Here is a 21,285-nt window from a genome sequence, read left to right on the forward strand (position 1 = left end):
CTGGTGTCCTGCTGGTGGCTTGGTGGTTAGCATGTTTGCCTCGCAGCTCTGGTGTTGGGAGTTCGATTTCTTCCTCCACCCTGTGTGCACAAATTTTGCACATTTCCCCGTGCTTCAGGGGTTTCCTCTGGGTACTCTGGTTTCCTCCCACAGTCCAAAGACATCCTGACTGGCATTTACAAATTGTCCGTAGTGTGAATGTGTGTGCGATTATGACCTATGATGGGTCAGCACCCCGTCCAGGGTGTCCCCCGCTTTGTGCCATGAGTTCCCTGGAGTAGGCTCCAGGCTTCCCTTCCTCCTTCACGCCTAGTGTTTCCAGGGTAGGCTCTGGATCCACAGCAACCCTGACCAGGATAAAGCGGTTACTGAAAGTGAATGAGTGATATCTTGTCTAAGAGGTAGTATTTGGTAGAAGTTACCAGCTTGGTTTGTGTTTTGGTAGGTTGTAGCTAGTCAGACCAGCTGGATTTTTCAGTAGGGATGGTGTTGTGTATTTTCTCTGGAAAATAAGAGTGTGCGATGATTTTTAAAAATTATTTTAATAAAAATGTATGTTTGTGATCTTGCATTCCTCAAAACAAACCAGGAAAGACCTTATTATAAAGTTATAAAAATCAACAAAAAAGAATGCTAACTAATTACAACTATTAAAAAACAAAACAAAACAAAAAAAGCGTATTGCCCCATCTTTTTTTTCTTTACAAACATTTGTCATGACTATGCTATGCTTTCAAGCAATTACTCTGTCCATAATTGTCTTTAATAACAATGAAATGTTTATTACATAGTTTTCATAGTGTCTTTTTTGTTTGTTTGGATTTTCTCAAACGCGGTGAATTTTCCAGGTTCACACTTAATTTGTCCCTTTTTGGTTTCCGTAGGATACAGGAAGCGTTGCTTAGAGACGAGAGACGTCGGAGACTAGAAGCACTTTGGCAGAATTGAACCAAGATGGAGAAGTACGAGAAAATCAAAGTGGTCGGGAGAGGAGCATTCGGGTAATGCAAAGAAAAACGTGTCAAAAGCGCTCTTTTTATTTAAAAATGCTGTCTTTTCAAAATAAGTCCAATCGACAGCTTTGCAAATGTTTTTATTCGCACTATTTCCTTTTTAACCTGTACGATTTGCTCTACTGTTTGCGCGCGAGCCTTATTCTTAGGGAGTTAACGGATTTCTTACAAAACAGCTCTCAGGCTTTTCCCACCACAAAACAAGTCAATAGAATACTGAATACTAGCTTTTTAGATTTTTTTAGATTTGTAGATACCATCTATTTTATTAGATGGTAATATATAGGTCCAGCCTGACTAACTCTTGATGCAGAATAATTAATGCCTCTTTGGCTTCTTTAGAAAGAGGCATTAACCTAAGAAAAGTGGATCTACAGGTGTATATAGGTGTCTAAAGTATAATGTTTTTAAACGTATGCATTAGAGACACCACTTCTTTAGTGCAGTACATAGTTTAATAGTCTGATTCCAGTGATAAACAGATCAGACTCGAGCCTTCACCTTGACCATAAGCTTGCCTTTTTCTCTGGGACAGGATAGTGCACCTTTGCCGTCGACGAACTGATGGTGCTTTGGTCATTCTAAAGGAAATCCCAGTGGAGCAGATGACCCGGGACGAGCGTCTTGCCGCACAGAACGAGTGCCAAGTTCTCAAGTTACTCAACCACCCGAACATAATCGAGTATTATGAAAATTTCCTGGAGGACAAGGCGCTCATGATTGCAATGGAATATGCACCAGGCAACACATTTCCTATTTTTTATTACAAGACCGTTTACAGCTCATTCAAACGAAGAGAAACGTTGACCTTTCGTGAAAAATGACTACTTAGACAAATGAAATGAGTGAAATAAATTTTATTCTGTCATAGCCAGATTAGACCCATTATAATGGGACTGAATAATGAACAATCTGCAGCTTAGGACACCAAGCCAAAATGTACACGTGGCCTATTCATTCAAATTTCTGTTGCACAAAATTCACTGACTTAAATAGTACCTGAAAATGCCTTTTTCTATTGCCGTTCAGAATACAATGGTGATTTGTCATCATCATTATCTGTCATATTTTAGGTGGAACTCTTGCTGATTACATCCAGAAGCGATGCAATTCCCTGCTGGATGAAGACACCATACTGCATTTCTTTGTGCAGATCCTACTGGCCCTCTACCATGTACACAACAAACTTATTCTTCATCGAGACCTTAAAACCCAGAACATTCTACTGGACAAACACCAGATGATAGTCAAAATAGGTGACTTTGGGATCTCCAAAATTCTAGTTAGCAAGAGCAAAGCTTACACTGTAAGTGCCATGTGATATAGCCCAGTTTCACTTGTTTCACAGTTTCACTTCCATTGAGCATATTTGTGCTATAATTAAACATTCTTGATGGTAATGGCAGGTGGTTGGGACACCTTGTTACATCTCTCCTGAACTGTGTGAAGGAAAACCATACAACCAGAAGAGTGATATTTGGGCTCTGGGCTGTGTGCTCTATGAACTCGCCAGTCTCAAAAGAGCCTTTGAGGCAGCTGTAAGAAATATTCTCACTTGATTTGTCTCAAACCACATAATTTCTGCCTGAACCTGTATGGTGAAAATCTAAGAAGGAAAAGTTGTTTTCTCTTCTCAGAACCTCCCGGCCTTAGTCCTAAAAATCATGAGCGGCACTTTCGCCCCGATTTCAGACCGCTACAGCCCAGAACTGAGACAACTCATCCTCAACATGCTTAACCTGGACCCATCCAAACGACCGCAGCTCAATGAGATCATGGCGAATCCTGTCTGCATCCGGCCCCTGCTGAACCTCTACACTGACATCGGCAATGTCAGAATGCGCAGGTTGGACAGCTTAACGACATTCACTACATAACAACCACTAATTAACATACTTAAATCTGACTTTTGATAAAAGTCTGAATAACTGACTAACCTGTTTCCTACAGAATTGAGAAGTCACTGCCCACCATGCAGACTGGTACTCATGGCAGGCCAGGAAGCCGTGTAACTGGAACCAGAACAAGGGGTTAGATTTCATGTCTCGATGTCATTTTTTGTTTAGAAGTCATGGCATTATGTTAGAGCGTAATATTTGATAGTATATTTATGGAAAACATTTTCAGATAATAAAAAGATTGGAATTTTACCTTTATAAATATCAATGCTTTTTTAGTGAATATAAACCTATTTAAATGTAACGTTATTTTAATATACTCATTGAATGTATTTGATTGTATTAATGTATTAATAATAATAATAATAATAATATAGCTGAAAGTAGCAAGAACATGTGTAATTTTAGGTGGCACTTTTTTCAGGTGGTTTGTCAAGCTTAATTTCGACCAAGATGATGCATTCTCTGCCCTTGTCGTCAGTGTATACGTGGGGCAGTGGCATCTCCATGCCACTCCGGCTGCCCATGCTCAACACCGAGGTGCTGCAGGTTTCGTTGGGCCGCACACAAAAGATGGGTGTCACCAAATCAGGACGCCTCATCACTTGGGAGGTTAGTTGGTCAAAATCCAGCTTTGAAAGCCAGTGTTAACGGAATAGATACCCCTCTAGAGTTATTATGATTTGAGAACTGGGTGGTGAAAGTGTTCAGTTGAAATGTTAAAAATGGCAAAAAATATGGAACAAAGTCTATCAGTCCTTGTCCTCTTCCCTCCGTCTCTTATTTAAACTCCTGGCTGTGTACATACACCTGTCATTGGCAGAATCCCAAAACCTTCTAATAGTCTTTATCCAGATCAGACAGACCTAAAAGCCTTAAAAAACATTATCGTTAAGCATATAATTTGAAGGATTGAAATGTGCTGTATTTTGAATAAACAACTGGACGAATGATTGATTTCTTTCAGTATAAGTGGACTGAATAACATTTGGTAGAAAATAAAAGGTTTTTACAAAATTTCTTAAAATTTCAACTAATGACTGTGCCTTAGTGGTTTGCACATTTGCTTTGCAACTCCAGGGTTGGAGGTTTGATTCCTGCCTCCACCCTGTGTGCGTGGAGTTTGTTCTCCCCGTGCTTCTGGGATTTCCTCTGGGAACTCCAGTGTCCTCCCCCAGTCCAAAGACATGTGTTGTCGGCTGATTGACGTCTCTAAATTATCCATAGTGTTTGAATGGGTGTGTGATTGTGCCCTGCGATGGGTTGGCACCCTGTCCAGGGTGTCCCTTGTTTTGTGCCCTGAGTCCCCTGGGATAGGCTCCAGGCTAGTGTGTAAGATAAGCAATACAGAAGATGGATGGATGGATTTCAACTATTTAAGTTTTTTTGTGTGTATTGTCTTTATTGTGTGTGTTGTGTGCCCATTAAGCATGTTCTGCTGAATACATTTTTCAGTGGAGTTAGTACAGGGTGTAAAATATCCAAAAATATTAAACACTTACCTGCTCACAAACAATATACCGTTACACTTAGTTACCAGTTAATCTTACACTACACGGCTGATCTTGGTTACAACATTCAAACGCAGTAAACATTTAAAATCATTAAAAAAGAATAAAGCAAGCTTTTTTTAACATGGTATCCTTGACATGCTTGATTTTGTTGTTGAAGTATCTTTTCTTGAGGTGGTCTGACACAGAATGCCCCGTTTATCTTTTGATGCGACACTGTGACAGGCTCCCACTGTGGGCTGTGGCGAGGTTTCTCTACCTGGTGCTGTGGAGCAGATGCAGCACCAGTTTATCTCGCGGTTCCTAGAGGGGCAGTCTGGCGTCACCATCAAATCTGTCTCCTGTGGAGACCTCTTTACAACTTGCATGACAGGTACACAAAAAAGTGTAAAGCTGCTAAAGCTAAAAGGAAATTTCATTGTCTTCAATATTAGAACACAAGTCCAGTCACCTTGACCTACTACTTCTAGATGATGTAATGTTTTTCCTCACTACAACATGAAATCTTTTTTTTTCTGAGCCTTTAAAGAGTAGTTAAAAGACTGAAACAAAGAGCCAACCATTAATCCAGCAGCTCAACACAGCATTAAAAATCTGCTCTCACAGTTCATTTGCTTTACCATTACTGTTCATTACAGATGGCAGATTAATATTTAATGCTTTGCTTAGGATTATACTGTTTTTGTTTCATCCTAATCCCAGTTCACTCTTTGTCAAGAGCTGTTAATTCTCTAGTCTTCTCTTTTTGCTTCCAGACAGAGGCATAATTATGACATTTGGAAGTGGAAGCAATGGGTGTCTCGGACATGGAAATTACAATGACATAACACAGGTAAATGTTTCCTATGACATCTTATGGTCAGTGCTAGTTAGTGTTCAGTTTCACAGTTAGTATTTCAGAAGAATGTGAGCTTAAATCCAAGGACTGCCAGAAAGCCAGTGCTGGACCCTGAGGTAAGGCCCCAACCATCAAATGCTGAACGGTTTGCTGATTGATTGTATCCTTTATCTTCGTTGGATAAAGGTATCTGATAAATGGATACATTTCAGTTCTCCTAACACACTGGCTGAGGGCTCTGGATTTAATCTTAGAATAATAAAGACTGAAATATGAGTAGGGGTGTTACACATGAACAGTAGTGTCTGAGATGTACACAAACAGTAAATATAAGGAATGCAAGGCAATACTTGCACACATGTACGTGTAGAATGATAGAGCAATACAAAACACAAATTCTGTTTTTAGAAAAATATTTTTCTAGCTTCAGAATAAATAAATAGATTTTTTTAAATATTGTATATTAGGGTATCGGCACTGCAAATGTATTCTTGTAACATTTAGTAATCTGATTAATTGTAGGGACTTCAACAAGTCAGTTAAACAATGTTTTTGATAGAGACTACAAAGCACTTCTGAAAGTTGCTCTGGATAAGGGCATCTGCTAGGGGTTTATTTTCTTTTCCCACACATTTATAGAACAGATCACAGCTTCATGTTGCTTCTTCTCCTGTTGTCTTTTGCGTCTGTGTAGCCCAAAATAGTGGAGGCTCTCCTGGGCTATGAGCTGGTTCAGGTGTCCTGTGGTGCCTCCCATGTGTTGGCTGTGACCAATGAGAGGGAGGTCTTCTCATGGGGAAGAGGAGACAATGGTACATTAACATGAGCAGTGATTTGGCCTAATCATTTTTATACCTAGTCATTCTGAATTTGTGGTACGACCCCCCCTCCCACCTCTTCCCTTCCTCACTCTGGCAGGTCGGCTGGGACTGGGCACCCAGGATACCCACAATGCCCCACAGCAGGTCAATATCCCAGTAGATTTTGAGGCCCAGCGAGTGTTGTGTGGGGTCGATTGCTCCATGATCATGAGCACTCAACACCAGATCCTGGCATGTGGCAGCAACAGGTACAGGGACACTTCAGCAGCACCAAACACCTTTATTAATTTGCTTTAGGTAGATATTTGATATGTTTTCAAAATTGCTGGCTCAGTCTCACAGAGCTATAGTTTTCAGTTCAATTCAATTTTAGTTGTATAGTGCTTTTAACAGTGGACATTGTCTCAAAGCAGTTTTACAGAAACATATGCACACAGGATACAGATTTTAAGTATGTGAATTTATCCATTTTGAGCAAGTTTGAAAGTAAAAGTAAGTTCATTATGGTTTTTACATGAAGTCTGTTTATTGAACAGTCCACTGTTCACTAAAGAAGACCCGAGTGTAAAACTACATGTGGTAATTGCAGTCCCAAGGCCATAGTAGCAACCGTAGTCCCAGCAACCACAGCGAGAATGTGGAATTGAGGTCCAAAACCATTTCCATGATACTTCAAGCGGTATTATCCTAATCAATCTCCAGGCTGTAGCCTCCAGTTGATGAGCGCTCCATCCAGAGGTAGGGCATCAGGATGGTTCAGGCAGGTCTGGAGAGCAGAAAGGGTCAGGATCACTGGCATCTCCGTAAAATCATGCGTGGGTTGACAGAAGGAGAGAAGGAAGATGAGTATTTTCACTTGATATACTGTAATGGCACGGTCCGTTATGTAAAAGAAGGGCTGAACTATCAAGCTGCATCTCAAATGGTGCACTTTGTATATTTTAATGTGAATAGTGTGTTCACATTGGGCAACTCATTAACGTGTAGTGCACTTTTAATAAAAGGACAATGTATGAAAAAACACCAAATTGAAACACGGTCAGTTAGACACTTTTTGCAAATTGAAGGATGACAGGTTGTTGTATGTAGTGGAAGGTGTGGAACCACCAGAGGGTGCTGCAGGTTATATTTTGCTGAAAGGCTTCAATTTAACTCAGTTTTATCTGTACAGCACTTTTAATAATGAACATTGTCACAAAATAGCACGTTCGTCTCACAACTCCAGGGTTGGTGGTTCGATTCCTGCTGCGGCCCTGTGTGTGCGGACTTTGCCTGTTCTCCTCGTGCTGCGGGGGTTTCCTCTGGGTACTTCAGTTTCCTCCCCCAGTCCAAAGACATGCATGATAGGCTGATTGGCATGTCCTAAGTGTCCGTAGTGTATGAATGGGTGTGTGAATGTGTATGTGAGTGTGCCCTGCAATGGATTCTCACCCCTTCCATGGTGTACCCAGCCTTGTGCCCAGTGCTCCCTGGGATAGGTTCCAGGTTCCCCATGACCCAGGAGGATAAGCGGTATAGAAAATGGATTGATGAATGGATTGTCACAAAATAGCTTTACACAAATCTGGATACAAACTTTTTTAATTTAAATTGATGTCTAATGAGCAAGCCTGAGGCAAGGAAAAACTCCCTCAGGCGACAGGAGGAAGGAACCTTGAAACTAACCAGACTCAAAAGGGAACCCATCTTCATCTGAGTGACATGGTTTTATTGTGACATTGTGTGATTATAAATCATTACAGTTCTCCAATTGTATACTATATAGTCAAGCAGGACTAAATGTGTTAAAAGGAACTTGAGCAAAAGCATCATTAAGTTTCTTGTATTTGAGGTTATTAACTGCTTAATGATGGTTTTATGAGTGTAAACTCTTCTTAGCAATTGCTGTCTTAATTGCTATCTTTAGGGTGTCTGTGGGGTTCCATCCACAGTAAGCCCCTGGTGATATGTAGGCTATCCGTGCAGGGACATCTTCAGCATCAGTGAGGATTTTTCAGCTGAGCGAAGCTCCATGCAGATGTTGGTCCATCAAGGTGGATCAGGCACGGCCAGAGGGCAGCAGGAATCAGGATCACTAGTATCTCAGGAGTAACTTAACCGAGCGAGAGAGAGAAATAACACAGATTATTGGGTATTCTCTTGTACTGTAATGGTATAAGATATATATTGTGCCCAGAGTGCAAGTAGAGACTGTGGTAAGACTAACTATGACAGCATGACTTAAAGGGAGAGCCAGAAGGTAACAGACATGATTTATCACTATTTCAACTCCCTGCCTTCTGGCCGCAGGTATAGACGACCCATGTGCAGAAAGGCCAGCTATGGTAGGAGTTTTGTTCTTTTGGCTATACGAGTGTTAAACAGCCATTGTGATGCCAGATGCATTTGTTGTATGATGATCCTGATGTTTTTCTTTTTGTTCCTTTCTCCCCTTCTATGCTTGTCATTGTTTATGATGGTTTATATGTATGATGTTGTTGTGTTTATATTTTTCTACGCACCCACAGTGGAAACAAATTTCTTCTTTGAGGACCAATAAATTATCTATCTATCTATCTATCTAGCTATCTATCCATCTATCTATCTAGCTATTTATCTCACTATCTATCTATCTATAAAATAGGTACTACATTTTCAAGTATAGAGTATATTGGATACTATGCCAGTTGAGACACAGTTTAAGATTAGACTTAGATTCCATTGGGAAACATCATTAACCTTTAAGTTAAGCTAAATTATACTAACAAAAGATCTTGACCATTTGCAACACATTGGCAACATCGTATAACAAAACCCTTTTTGCAATGCATGAGCTTAAACACCTGAGGCAGTGTCCCAGTATCATATCCTGTAGCATTTCCTTGACCAAATAGTTCTGATTGTTGATTCCTGTTATGCTTGTTACTGTATATCACTGTGAAAAGCATCAAAAGAAGCCTTATCACAGGGAAATGACCTTGCCTTACACTTCCATTTTTAGCCACATCCTCTGTACTGACTCATACATATGGATGATTATTACATTCAGTATTGTCAAACAAATATTTGAAACGGAATAATTGTATGTTTAATTAATGGGACCCACATGTTTGCTTCTAACCAATATGAGCAGATCACATTTTAAAATGGCATTTTATTCTAGAAAGGCCAGTGATATCTATCCATTTACAGGTTTAACAAGCTAGGCCTTGATACAATCAGCAAGACAGAGGAACCCCCTTCATGTTGTCAGGTAGAAGAGGTCCACACATTCCAGCCTGTTCAGTCGTCCCCGCTGAATGTAGAGAAAATTCTGTACATTGACATCGGAACTGCTCACTCTGCCTCAGTCACAGGTGAGACAAGGATCCTTATGACTATCGATCTTTTTATCTTTGTGTACAGTTATTGCAGTTCCAGCATGAGAGATTTCAACTAGATATCTGTTGAAAATGTGCTCTAAAACCCAGAGAAAGGTCAGTGTTTCACATTTGGCAGTAACCAGCATGGGCAGCTTGGCTGCAGCTCTCGCCGCAACAGCAGAGTGCCCTTCCGGGTGCCAGGGCTGCAGGGCATCACCATGGTAGCGTGCGGAGACGCATTCACTCTGGCTATTGGTGCAGGTACTAAAATTAAGATAGTCTTATAATCTCTTAACAGTGGCTGTTGTATCAGGCTTTAAGTATCTGAAAAACATTGTTTTGTCTTTTGTGTCTAAATATCATTACAAATCATCAATATAGAGTGCTTATATTACATATGTCCCTGTTGGCTAGTTTTATTAGATCATTTGGTACATCTGAATCATTTACAAATTCCAGTTTCAGCATCAGATCCATTTTCTGAATGTGCTTAATGATTTAGTCAGGTCCATTAAGCAGCCTCATGTTATAGACTTCTTAAAGGCAGAAGGAGTTCATGCTTTACACAGAATTGTCTCCAGCCTGCTGCTCAAGACTGCAGTTAAAGACATTAGTTACTAAGATGCTATTACTATGTGATGTGTTACTGGTGTGTTTTTTTGTCCTTTAGAAGGTGAGGTGTATACCTGGGGAAAAGGAGCCCGTGGGCGCCTCGGAAGGAAAGAAGAGGATTCTGGGATACCGAAGGCAGTGCAGCTTGATGAGAATCACCCATTCACAGTTACATCAGTGGCTTGTTGCCATGGCAACACACTCTTGGCCGTGAAACGTAATGTAGCATAATATGTCTTTTGACATTCCATTAGTAAACTCTGGAATCATCCAGGCCTATGAATTTTTATATATATATATATATATATATATATATATATATATATATATATATATATTCTTATATTATTTATCATTCAATGGTTCCTACTGTTCCCATAGTTGAATGAAACATATGTACATATATATATATATATATATATATATATATATATATATATATATATATATATATATATATATATATATATACATACACACACACACACACAGACACATATATATGTGTCTGTGTGTGTGTATCAGCTGTAACCCTGTTAATCTTTCAAGAGACATTCATTTCTACATATTGTTATAACTTTGGAAGTTGTATAGTTGTATAGAAATAGCACTACAACTTTCAAGAGTCACTCTATACACATATCTGCAGCACTGTTGGTTTTATATTATTGAAATCTTTCTGGATCCTAAACCCTTGAGCAGTTTTTGCACTAGCAGTTTTTGTATGTTTGTTGGGTCTGAACCTTTGCATCAGGGCCTCAGATTTTTAACGATCACTGATCCTGGGCTAAAATGGCTTTTTGTCTGTTGTGCTCAGTTGACAATAGTAGCAGCGTAAAACAAGTCGTACTTTGTTTAGGTCCCTTTCGGCATCAATAGCCAAGGGCTTTTTACTAAATGCACTGAATTGACTTCAGATGTGCTTTGTTCCCAGGAATACAATAAAAACAGGACTGTCGTGTTTAGGTCACTACCCTGCTGGAGTCAGGGGCTTTTAAAATGTACAATGTGTAAATTGTAAACAGGAGGAATAACTTATTACTTTGTAGTTAATAAAAGATATAAATATTTTTACTGATGTAATTCCATGTTTAGATTTATGTTTTATTAAGTGTTTGTTTTTAAGTGAGGAATATATTTATTTAATCAAATATACTCATATACTGATACTCTTACTGATAATGACATTCTCTTTTACAGCATTTTTTGAAGATCCTGTCCCTAAGTGACCCTTAAATCCCAGTGGTATCTGCAAGAAAACAGACAACTTCCTCTGAAAACCATTAATGAACATTCAGTGTAATTAACCACGAAGACTTTTAAAGACTTTGCAAAAAGTGGACTGCCAAAGAATTTCAAGGTATTATGATAATCACTGGAAGTGCAATAATGTCTGAGGTACTATTTCATGGATTATGAAGGCTTGTGTATTTATTTATCCAATTGAAATCACAATGTATGGTGTGGTTTTTTCTTGAAGGCAATATCATTTATGAATGCTGTTTGTAAATGCTTCAGCTCTAGGATTGTCAGTTTGCTATACAATCAAAAAGTCATTATGTAACACACTCACAGGAAGTCAGACAAGTCCTGTAGGATTATTATAACACAATACATGACATGTCACACAGCTGGTTGCCAAAGAAAATTGGAAAGTTGTTACTTTCTCTGTTCCGGAATGTGTCATGCTTTATATGATTTATAATTTTATAATCTTTTGTTCACCAAAAGACTTCTAAAGGTACAGAGATTTAAAATAAATGCTTTTGGTTACATACAATGACTAAAATGAGTTTCTGTCCACACCCAAAAGCATCTACTTGCTGTATCAGCTAAAAAAATTTTTTTTCTTTTAACGACAGAGTCATTCCATCCTTCTGAATGCACATTTATTTAATTATTATTAATTTCTCGATAATACATATTCTTTAATAGTGTTTAAATGACTTACACTGGAGTGTCTTTTGCTTGGTGTATTTTTGACAATGCACATCCACCTATAGAGGGAGTCCTTCCCTTAAAGAATAGCTTCCCCCCCGTCCCCCTCCCCATTTTTGATGATTTTCAAAATAATGCTACTTGTAAACTTAAGTGCAGCATCTGTATGCAATGAACATCTGCACAGTTTTCATTTTAAAAAAGAAGAACAAAAAATTTATTTTGAGCATATTTTAAAACATTTCAGTGTTTTTTTTTTTTGTTTTTTTTGCAGTTATGCACGGATATTATTTTAAATTTAGCCTATTCATGCATTTCAAAATCAGATTATACTGGATATAAAGATATGGAGATAAACCTGTAGGCCAGTTAGGGCGCGTGCGATTACAGTAAAAAAAAAATAAAAAATCAGCCAGACACTATCGAGTGACTTGAGAAGGGTGGTGACGTAATTAGATCCCGCCTACGCTGGGCCGATGGGCGTGGCTTATCCGAACTAAACAGATGGGAGCAGGAGCTTTTGTCCACACAAGACTGTCAGTGTTCGTGGAAGACGGAACGTGGACGCGTCTCGCCTGTTTGCTCGCCAAGCTCATTGTTTTCACCCAGAAGACAAACCAGCAATCGCAGGTGTTTACTGGAGGGAGCTGACACGTCTCCCAGCCGGACCGCTTGCCTGTTTGTAGGCGCGACCTTGTTGCTAGAGAGACAAGACGGTCTTGACAAGAGGACAATAGCGATCATCTGTCTGGTGGCTGCAGGCTGGAGGTTAGCGAACCTTGTTAATAGAAGCAGGGTCGTTAACTGTTAGTGAAGTAGCAGGATCCGCTTTCTGTCATTGATCCGCTTTGGTTGGTCCGAAGTCGCCATGCCCGGCTACGACTATAAGTTCCTGGAGAAGCCCAAGAGGCGCTTCCAGTGCCCGCTGTGCAGCAAAGCCATGAGGGAGCCGGTGCAGGTCTCCACCTGCGGCCACAGATTCTGCGACACCTGCCTCCAGGAGTTCCTCAGGTACGAGGCCTTCTTATGGACACACCACTGTATAGATAGAGTTTAGAGGAGATGAAGGTGGAGGAAAGGTCATGTAGAGTGGTTTCTCATGACTGACAACACCGAGACAATGTGGCTCTAGCTTTTAAACACACACGCACACACACCTCTCATGTACTCTAGCTTGTGACACTTTGCTGAGAGCTGTTACTATCAACTGCCTCTGTGCTGCCTTACATCACCAAAAGGCTTTGGAACAGCACCAGGGCTTTGTTGACTGTGCAATAAGACCCAAAAGGTTTTACGCATGCAATTATCCATTTCTTAATGTGCAGTACAGTCAGGGTAGGTCTGGAAACATTGGCACAGTGGCCTGGTGTTTGTGTGATTATTCATCTCAGTGTCTGGCTGCAAAGGTTGTTTAAATTATTACAGTAAGTGCTTTAGTTTTTGGTCAAAGATCTGATTAATCAGCCACTAACAAAAGATCTTAGCAGCTTTGCATGAATAGACGTGGCCCTTTTGTTTGACTGTATGATTTTTTGGGATGTATGTACAATGTATTGTGTGTGTGTGTGTGTGTGTGTGTGTGTAATCAGGCAGTGGATAGCCTAAGCTCTGGCCCTGTCGGTCACTGTAACCCTGAGGCAGTTCATTGGGAGGATGGGGGCGGATAGGAGTTAATAGAGTCGAGCAGCCTCAGACGTGGGATTACTGAGGGATTCTTTATTGGATTTAGGGATCCTGTGTGCTGAAAGACTGACGGACCTTTTGCTCACAACTTATGTGTGCTTCGGTGGATACGTATACACATACAGATGCATGAACTACTTCTCTGTACATACTGAACCTCCCATAGAAATTTCCACAGTACCTTATGAGTAGTGTCATACTGTGGAGTTGCTATGTCAGCCTTCATGCATGTTTATCTTCAGCAGTTATTCTAAAGATCACGTTTACTGTGTTGTGTCAACAGAGAAACAGGAAGGGCACTACTTGTCATTTAAAAATAGAAGCTCTTTATCGTGCTTTCCCTACATATTCAAACGACGAGGCCTGTTTTCCTGCATACTGTACAGTGAAAGCACGTCTGCTGGGAATGTTTCACTACAGAGATATTAGGTGTCCTGTGACAAGTGTGGTGTCGACCTCCAGTTCAGGCTGTCGGGTCAGACACCTCTTTGCTAGCAGCTTGGAGAAGTTGTGCTCCCATGAATAGCATACCATCATAAAATGTGAGATGTGTTTTGTTTTGTTTTGGGAATATGCCACATCTCTGCCTCACGTTCTCATTTACAGCTTGAGTGTTGTCTCACACACATATAGCATGTAGTCTAACTGTGCTGCAGGAGCAGTTCATGCCATGGTGCCAATAAATATATTGATTTGTTGAGAGAAGAAGAGACTTGTTTGAACAAACCCCAGCAGCAGGTGAATCATGAGAGTGTCCTGAAGGGAAAATGATGAATCATATTTCTTTTGAAACACGGCTGGCACCATTTTAGATATTTATATTACGGAGATACTACTGTTAGTCAGTCTTCTGGCCTTCACATAAAAACATTCAAATCATGTAACTTGTAACTATGTTATTTTGCGCCAACTTGCCTGGGAATAGTATGTGTGTGTGTATATATGTGTGTGTGTGTGTGTGTGTGTGTGTCACCCAGGTATAAAGTTTACAATAGGTGATTCGGGAGCTGCTTATCACAACATGTTCCCACATTTCTCACTTTTTATGAATAGCTCAGATTCTGATCCTTGTCTGATATGAAACGCTGATGCAGGGTTCTTCTAGTATTCCTCATGGTTTTGACAGTGTTGTAAATGATCCATGTTTCCTCTGAAGAAGGAATGTGTAAATAAAAAGCAGCATATCAGAAGGCCATGTGAGTCCTGGGAGAGGCCCATGGTCCTGGTTTATCGCTCCTGCAATCAACCATGAGTCAGTCACATGCCCACACCATGATTGCTGATTGGGTAAACCCCGAGAAAAAGGCAATTAAACCACATCTTCAGCACAGAGGAATTCCTCATGATGAGGGTTATTAACTCTGAACTCACAGATATATAACAGCCACTTGCAGTGTACAATGCTGTAGTGTCCTGTGTGCTGCGGGCTTTTGCATCTCTGTTCTCTGTGATTTAGTGTCCACTATTTGCTGACTTGTATTAAATGGGGGTAGCTTCCAATGGAGTCTGTTTTCTTGATGTTTAAGTCTTTTTTTTTTTTAATGTTCTTAGTATTTTAGGTTTTATCATTTGTCACTTAAAATGTGAGGTATGATATGCTTAATGACATTTTAAGAAAACCAAAACAGGTTACCTCTTTACTATTTCACTATTTTACATTATTAGTGTAGTTTGTACTGTTAAAAGAAAAATGAAAATAAATATTGTTAACTGTTACCGTGCTTTGATGAGCAACATTTGTCATCCCTTAAGACACACCTATGCTAAGAGAACATGGAAAAAAACAGTGTTTTTCATTTTACATGAAAAAAACGCTGAAGGCCCCAAGACAAGTTTGCAAGTTGTATTAATGTTCAACTCAATTCAAATCATTTTAATAACCGCCATTGTCATTGTCATTATTAAATAACAGCCATTTAATAACAGCCTGTGAGCTCCCTAATGAGCAAGCCAGAGGAGATAGTGGCAAGGAAAACCTCCCTTATAGGACATTACGAAAGAAACCTCAAAATGGAGCACATCCTCTGCCGGTGATAGATAGTGGGATGTTAAACATCAAAAAATTAAAAAACACTATTATTGGACCTACAGAGTGGTGAATTGCATCAGCTTAAACTTACTGCAGTTGTTTAAATCGCTGCTTAAACAAATGCAACCATCTCGTATTGGAGAAGAATGGACGAACTACAGGCAAACATTAGACCCCATCATTAACTGTCGTGATCATATAATGCAATCCTTAACTGTGATGATCATATGATATGCTACGTAGGAGCATCACATGTTTGTTTACTGTTTATTTGTTACAGATTTTTGTCAGTCAGTTCTGCAGCCCGTGTGACGTCGTCTTTATGGTACTCGTTGACATTCAGTAACTGACTGTCTGATTTGAAAGATGTCGAGGCATTCTCTGATTAGTGATGTTAGATGGGACAGTATTCTCATTAGTCCTATGAAACAAGCAAACCCACTTCACCTTACTGACAGGCAGGTTTTGGGTGCCAAGACTAGTGTTCACTAAAGGAAGAACAATCACTGTAATATTCTGACAGTATACGTCAAATTCCACAATATGTAATTATTTCATTATTTATTAATTATTTTCATTAATTTATTTATTAACATTGAAAATGTGTGGAGGATTTTGAAGGTGTTGTTGCAAATCCATTAAATGGATCCTTGTAACCTTGGGGACTTGAAAACGATTTGCCAAGAGGAATGGGCCAAAATTGAACACTGAAAATTTAAGGGTTTCATTTATTTCTTACTGTAGAGCTGTATTTGCCAACTGCTTTACCAACAAATGTTGTTAATTTATGTTGTCTGAATACATTTTCCCTATTAACTGTGGGGGTTTTTTTGTTTGTTGGTTTTTTTTTTGTTTTTTTTTAAACATATCTTTTGTCGACGCTTAGGAATACATCCTTTATTTGTTATATTTATCAGAAAAAAGAAGTCAAAAAAGTCAGAAAAAAGAAATTATATGTGCAAATTTGAAGTGGATATATGCGTTTAAAGTATATTAAATCAAAAAAGAAAAGTGTCCAAACACTTAATACACCTCACCGTATATATGTCTGTTTTATGTCACCAATCAAAGCAAGGCAACCAAGGGCCTTATTTAGGCCTGTAGAATCCAATTGGATATCAAAACCAACAAGTCAGACTAGGCGCAGGTTATTTATTCCATCGGCTCCTCCTTTCCTTCTTTTTTCTTTTTTTCTTTTTTTTTTCTTTTAAGAAATGATGGCTCGTAGCAAGTGCACACAAAACCAAGTATAGAGGAAGGATGAGTTTAAATAGGACAGAAAGGCCTAATTGACGACTGGCAAACTGGAAAAGAGAGGTTTACTTCTCTACTGCTAGAGCCATCTGTAAGAACGGCATCACTCACCATTAAACTCCACATGAATTGACCTCTGTCTATTTAGACCTTTTCTACTGAGGGCAGTAAAATGGTCTCTTGCCAGTTAGATGGCTAGTGGCTCTGTTGAGGAATGAATAGACTGGGGATGTGCCTTTTTTGCCTTGGCTGAGCCAAATGAGTGGGGTTTGCCAGCTGGGATGTCTTGTATCAGGAAATGTGCAACTGAGTCTGCTGAAAGGGTGACTGCATCCTATCCCACTTCCACTGCCACCACTTGGCCACCTGGCATCAAGTGTTGCTACGGTCTCTGAAATATCTGAATGACTGTGTTTACATGTACAGCATTTTGTGAATTATAACATTTGTACATAATGGAATAGGTCTAGATGAATGGATCACATTTTTTTGATGGACATCCTCAACCTTACATAAAATACTTAATGACAACGAGGTGAATGAATGTTCATTTAAATAACATTACCTTACAGAAAGCTTCACCGTGTCATTTATATATTTCTCCTGTTAAATTTGTTACTATAGAAACAATAACATATTTGAGCCAGCGTGTTAATATAACCCTGTGCTTTGATCTCGGTGAAAGCAGAAAGGTGGTTGTGCATTTGCTTTTGCTGCACCAAGACTCTGGATCAATCTAGACATCAGGCATGCTTCTTTTGTGTACATGTTTAAGTCAAAGCACAAAACGCACTTTTCATTCGATCGACATTGGGGATGGTTAAATATACAGGGAGTCCCGAAAGTCACCATACATAGGGGGCTATGTTTGCCAGCACCATGTGCTGAACCATTTGCTAAAAAGTGTTCATTTTTCCTATGTAGAGACTTTTGGAACAATCTGTATATTACATTTGTATGTATATCTGCATATGTCATTGTCTAAAGCAGCTGAGAGCAGTAACTGTTGGAAAACACACTATATAGCAGTTTTGCACAGCAGTTTGGTCAATGGACATTGTGCTTTTTAAATGACAAATGTGCTTAAGTAAATTTTATTTATTACTTATTTATTGTGATTTGCAGCTGAACTCCTGTCACAGCTGTTGTCACTGAGAAGTAATCGACACCTTCAGAACACAAATCTGAATGAATAATTCAAGAGCACAGTGATATAAAAAGACTTTAACCCCTGTGTTATATAGTTTTTGATGCTGGTTCAACATATAGATCTCACGGTGCTTTACAACCTTGAAGCATAAAAATAGATGCACAGTTCATTCTGGTTTCAGTTCATTTCACAGAGGAATACACCTGTAAAAGATCATCTCTCTGGTCAAATTTTTTATATATATAAAATACCAGAGTGAATTTTGGCCCCTTATTATGTGAAAGTCCAATAGTGCTTACAGATTAAACCAGGTGTTTCACATCTGCTGCAAACGCAAACAATCATTACAATATCTCTGCCTTGACTGTTTCTTTGTCCAGAGCAAAGTGCACAAGACAATGCAAAAAAGAAAAAAAACACCAAAAAAACCCCCCACAACAACCAACCCCCCTGCGCATGTGTTTATGTTTTCTCCAACGACTCGCTTTGTTGAGATTTCAGATAATGGTGTCATTGGATATACGCGCTTGTATAAAGTGGTCATACGAGTAGAGGAAGGAAAGTGAATCTCCAGGTCCAGCTGTGAGAGTTGGACGTTTGTTTCACACAGCTGCAAGCTCACACGAGAGCCATGTGCAGTATAAGAATGTTATTGCAAACATATGTCATTTGGAAGTTTTGAAAATTGTCCACAGTTTTCTAGGTTTGTAAGTGTTACCAGTCTTAAAGTTGTGGTGTTAATTACAAGCATATTAATCTCAGCAGCAAAATCCAGACCGTGTCGAATTCTCGCCAAGCGTGCACTTGATAAGCCATTAACGTTATTGTTCTTTCATTAATAACCACCGGTTTACACCCTCACAACTGCTGGGTTTCTGTACAAACAGCTGTTAAAGGGGTTTAGAGATATGAAGCTCTTTTTTGGAAAGGGCCCAGTGGTCCAAACCTTCCTCCCTCTTACTGAGTGCAATACAAAGTGAGTTATTTAAGCTATGCGCTAAAGTACCCTTACTCTACATATTGAGCATGCTGGGACCCGAATGTGTTTTAACCCAGCCATCTCTGAGACGGTTTAATAGTTGAACAGAGGTTCATTTCAGGTGCGTGACTGAACTGTGCATTTACAGATTTGCATGTTGATTTGCATGTTGTGGTATAAGAATATGACTATAATATTGACAGGCCTGTTAGGCAGATTGCATGTGCGTTTAAGGCTAATATCTCTGACAGACTTTTAGAGCGGTTTAGACTTGTGTGTACTTGTAACTAGGGCTGCAACTAACAATTATTTTCATAATCGATTAGGCCGATTATTTATTTATTTATTCTTTCGATTAATCCAATGGGGGAGCGGGGGGGCATTCAGTATCATTTTTTTTTTCCATTTATTTAAAATAAAATCCACAAACTGAGTGTTACAAATATAAACTTCAGAATAAAATTTTACACAACTGTTTGTCCAATTATATAAGACTGAAAAGACCCCAATACACACAGACACACCAGAATATATAATATTCATTCAGGACTGTAGTTTAATTCAGTGCTTTTTGTGCAGCCATAAAAATAATGCAGAAATATTAGTTTTTATATGCAAGTTTATATATATATATATAATATATATAAACCGTGAATCACTTATCTGTTGCCTCAAATTATTAATCCTCATGAGTGCATGTACTATAGTAGAAGAATCACTCAGCTGTAAAAGGAAAGAAGCTCTAGGACTATGCTCAGACATTCCAGTCCAGTCAGATTTTTTTGGGACATCCTACTTACAGATAAGAGCTGGAGCTAGACCAACAATGATGATTAGTTTCCTTTGTTTGAAAAGCAAGTCAGTTTTTGTTCAAAGCAGTCAGTCGATATTGTTTTTATGTACAACAGTCCGAGGCTGTGTCCGAAATCGCGTACTACCCTACTACACAGTAGGCATGTGAAAAGCAGTACTCCATAGGGGTAGTGTGTCCGAATTCTCGGTAGGCGAGAAATACCCGGATGGCGTACTGCTTAAGGTGAGATTTTGCAGTATGCAACCGATGGACACTACACGAGTCAAAAATCCCATAATGCAACGGGATTGGTATGGACAAGCTCAGAAAAAAATTGTGGAAGACAGCGCAGCGGCTCTTTTTAAGTATTTAACCTTGCTTAAACAGCACTTGTTTAACAATACCTGAATAAATTGTAAATTTGTTGAAGGTTTAAACAAGAAAACAGTGGTCACAGCGTTTGAAAGCGTTTTTTGTGATCTCCATCATGCCTTAACCGGTCAAAATAACGGCATCGAATTTACCTCGGACTGTTATCCCCGCCCACATTAAATTACTAATTCAGTTTACTTTCCTGATGTGCATTTTGCCGTTAGTGTGGTTGCTTAAATTGGGTTGTCCCTTTAAGATTTCTGTTTTTATGAGACGTCGAAGGTCACATGACAATACCAACATGGCAGATGTCGTATATCCAGGATTGTATTCATACTACATACAAATACTGATTAGTACATACTGTTTCAACAGTCGTGCAGTATGCACAGCATCGAATGCAGTATGTACTGTCACAGTCAATCAGTATGCAAGCAGATGGAACTACAGTCTAAATAAAATGCACCCGATTTGGTGCCTTACAATTTGTAATGTGGGGACACAGTCTAGCAATCATATTTTTTAAAAGAAATCGATTTTGCCTGCTGTGTGAATTAAATCTGGGACAAAGCTGTGTTTTCCAGTTTGTGGGATACCTGAATGTGTGTGAGATCAGTTAGAGAGAAATGCAGTAGCAAACAACTAGGGGTGAGCTGTATAGTAAATATACTAAAAATTTTGCATTAAAATTATATTTACTAAAGTAAATTACCCACTAAATACCCACCCGCATTCAGATTCAGATTCTGTATGAGTGAACTTGTTTGATGAAGCAGTTATTGTACAGTCCCTCCAGGAATTCGCGATTTTATATTCGGAGGAGCTTACAGCTTTTTCAAAATTACTGCAGATTTTCCGCAGATTTGGGTCAAAACACGTCACGTGGCGTCGTCGCAACACATATTCAGCTAAAGCCCTCTTCAGGTCACGTGCGTTGAACATGAGTACAGCTAAAAGGTCTCATTTACCATCAAGCATCACTGTGAAAGACCGTGAAGAACAATTTTGCGCAACTGCAATTTCGCCAATTTTTCCGCAAAAAAAAACACATAA

The 21,285-nt window shown here is 39.2% G+C and overlaps 2 protein-coding genes across 3 annotated transcripts in view; both read left to right on the forward strand.

Moving 5' to 3' along the window:
* Nucleotides 1-886: 886 nt before the first annotated feature.
* On the forward strand, nucleotides 887-11,827 carry nek8 (NIMA-related kinase 8). 2 transcript variants are annotated; one of them, XM_017491055.3, is made up of 15 exons: nucleotides 887-1,001; nucleotides 1,549-1,754; nucleotides 2,087-2,319; nucleotides 2,420-2,551; nucleotides 2,651-2,859; nucleotides 2,964-3,043; nucleotides 3,336-3,523; nucleotides 4,648-4,795; nucleotides 5,178-5,254; nucleotides 5,955-6,072; nucleotides 6,179-6,329; nucleotides 9,253-9,416; nucleotides 9,531-9,683; nucleotides 10,093-10,251; nucleotides 11,235-11,827. In XM_017491055.3, the coding sequence occupies exons 1-15, from the start codon at nucleotides 955-957 to the stop codon at nucleotides 11,261-11,263; spliced, it is 2,094 nt and encodes a 697-aa protein (XP_017346544.2). In that variant the 5' UTR covers nucleotides 887-954; the 3' UTR covers nucleotides 11,264-11,827. The 2 variants fall into 2 exon arrangements, with proteins under 2 accessions (XP_017346544.2, XP_047017451.2); XM_047161495.2 differs by having other exon boundaries at nucleotides 3,393-3,523.
* Nucleotides 11,828-12,470: 643 nt separating this feature from the next.
* traf4a (tnf receptor-associated factor 4a) overlaps nucleotides 12,471-21,285 on the forward strand; it is a 33,293-nt gene continuing 24,478 nt past the window's right edge. Inside the window, exon 1 of the mRNA XM_017491054.3 lies at nucleotides 12,471-12,983. Within this exon, the coding sequence (XP_017346543.2) occupies nucleotides 12,841-12,983 (143 nt within the window). The 5' untranslated portion in view covers nucleotides 12,471-12,840. The remainder of the gene's footprint in view (nucleotides 12,984-21,285) is intronic.

Source organism: Ictalurus punctatus, chromosome 17 (assembly GCF_001660625.3).
Source record: "Ictalurus punctatus breed USDA103 chromosome 17, Coco_2.0, whole genome shotgun sequence".
Taxonomy (NCBI): Eukaryota; Metazoa; Chordata; class Actinopteri; order Siluriformes; family Ictaluridae; genus Ictalurus; species Ictalurus punctatus.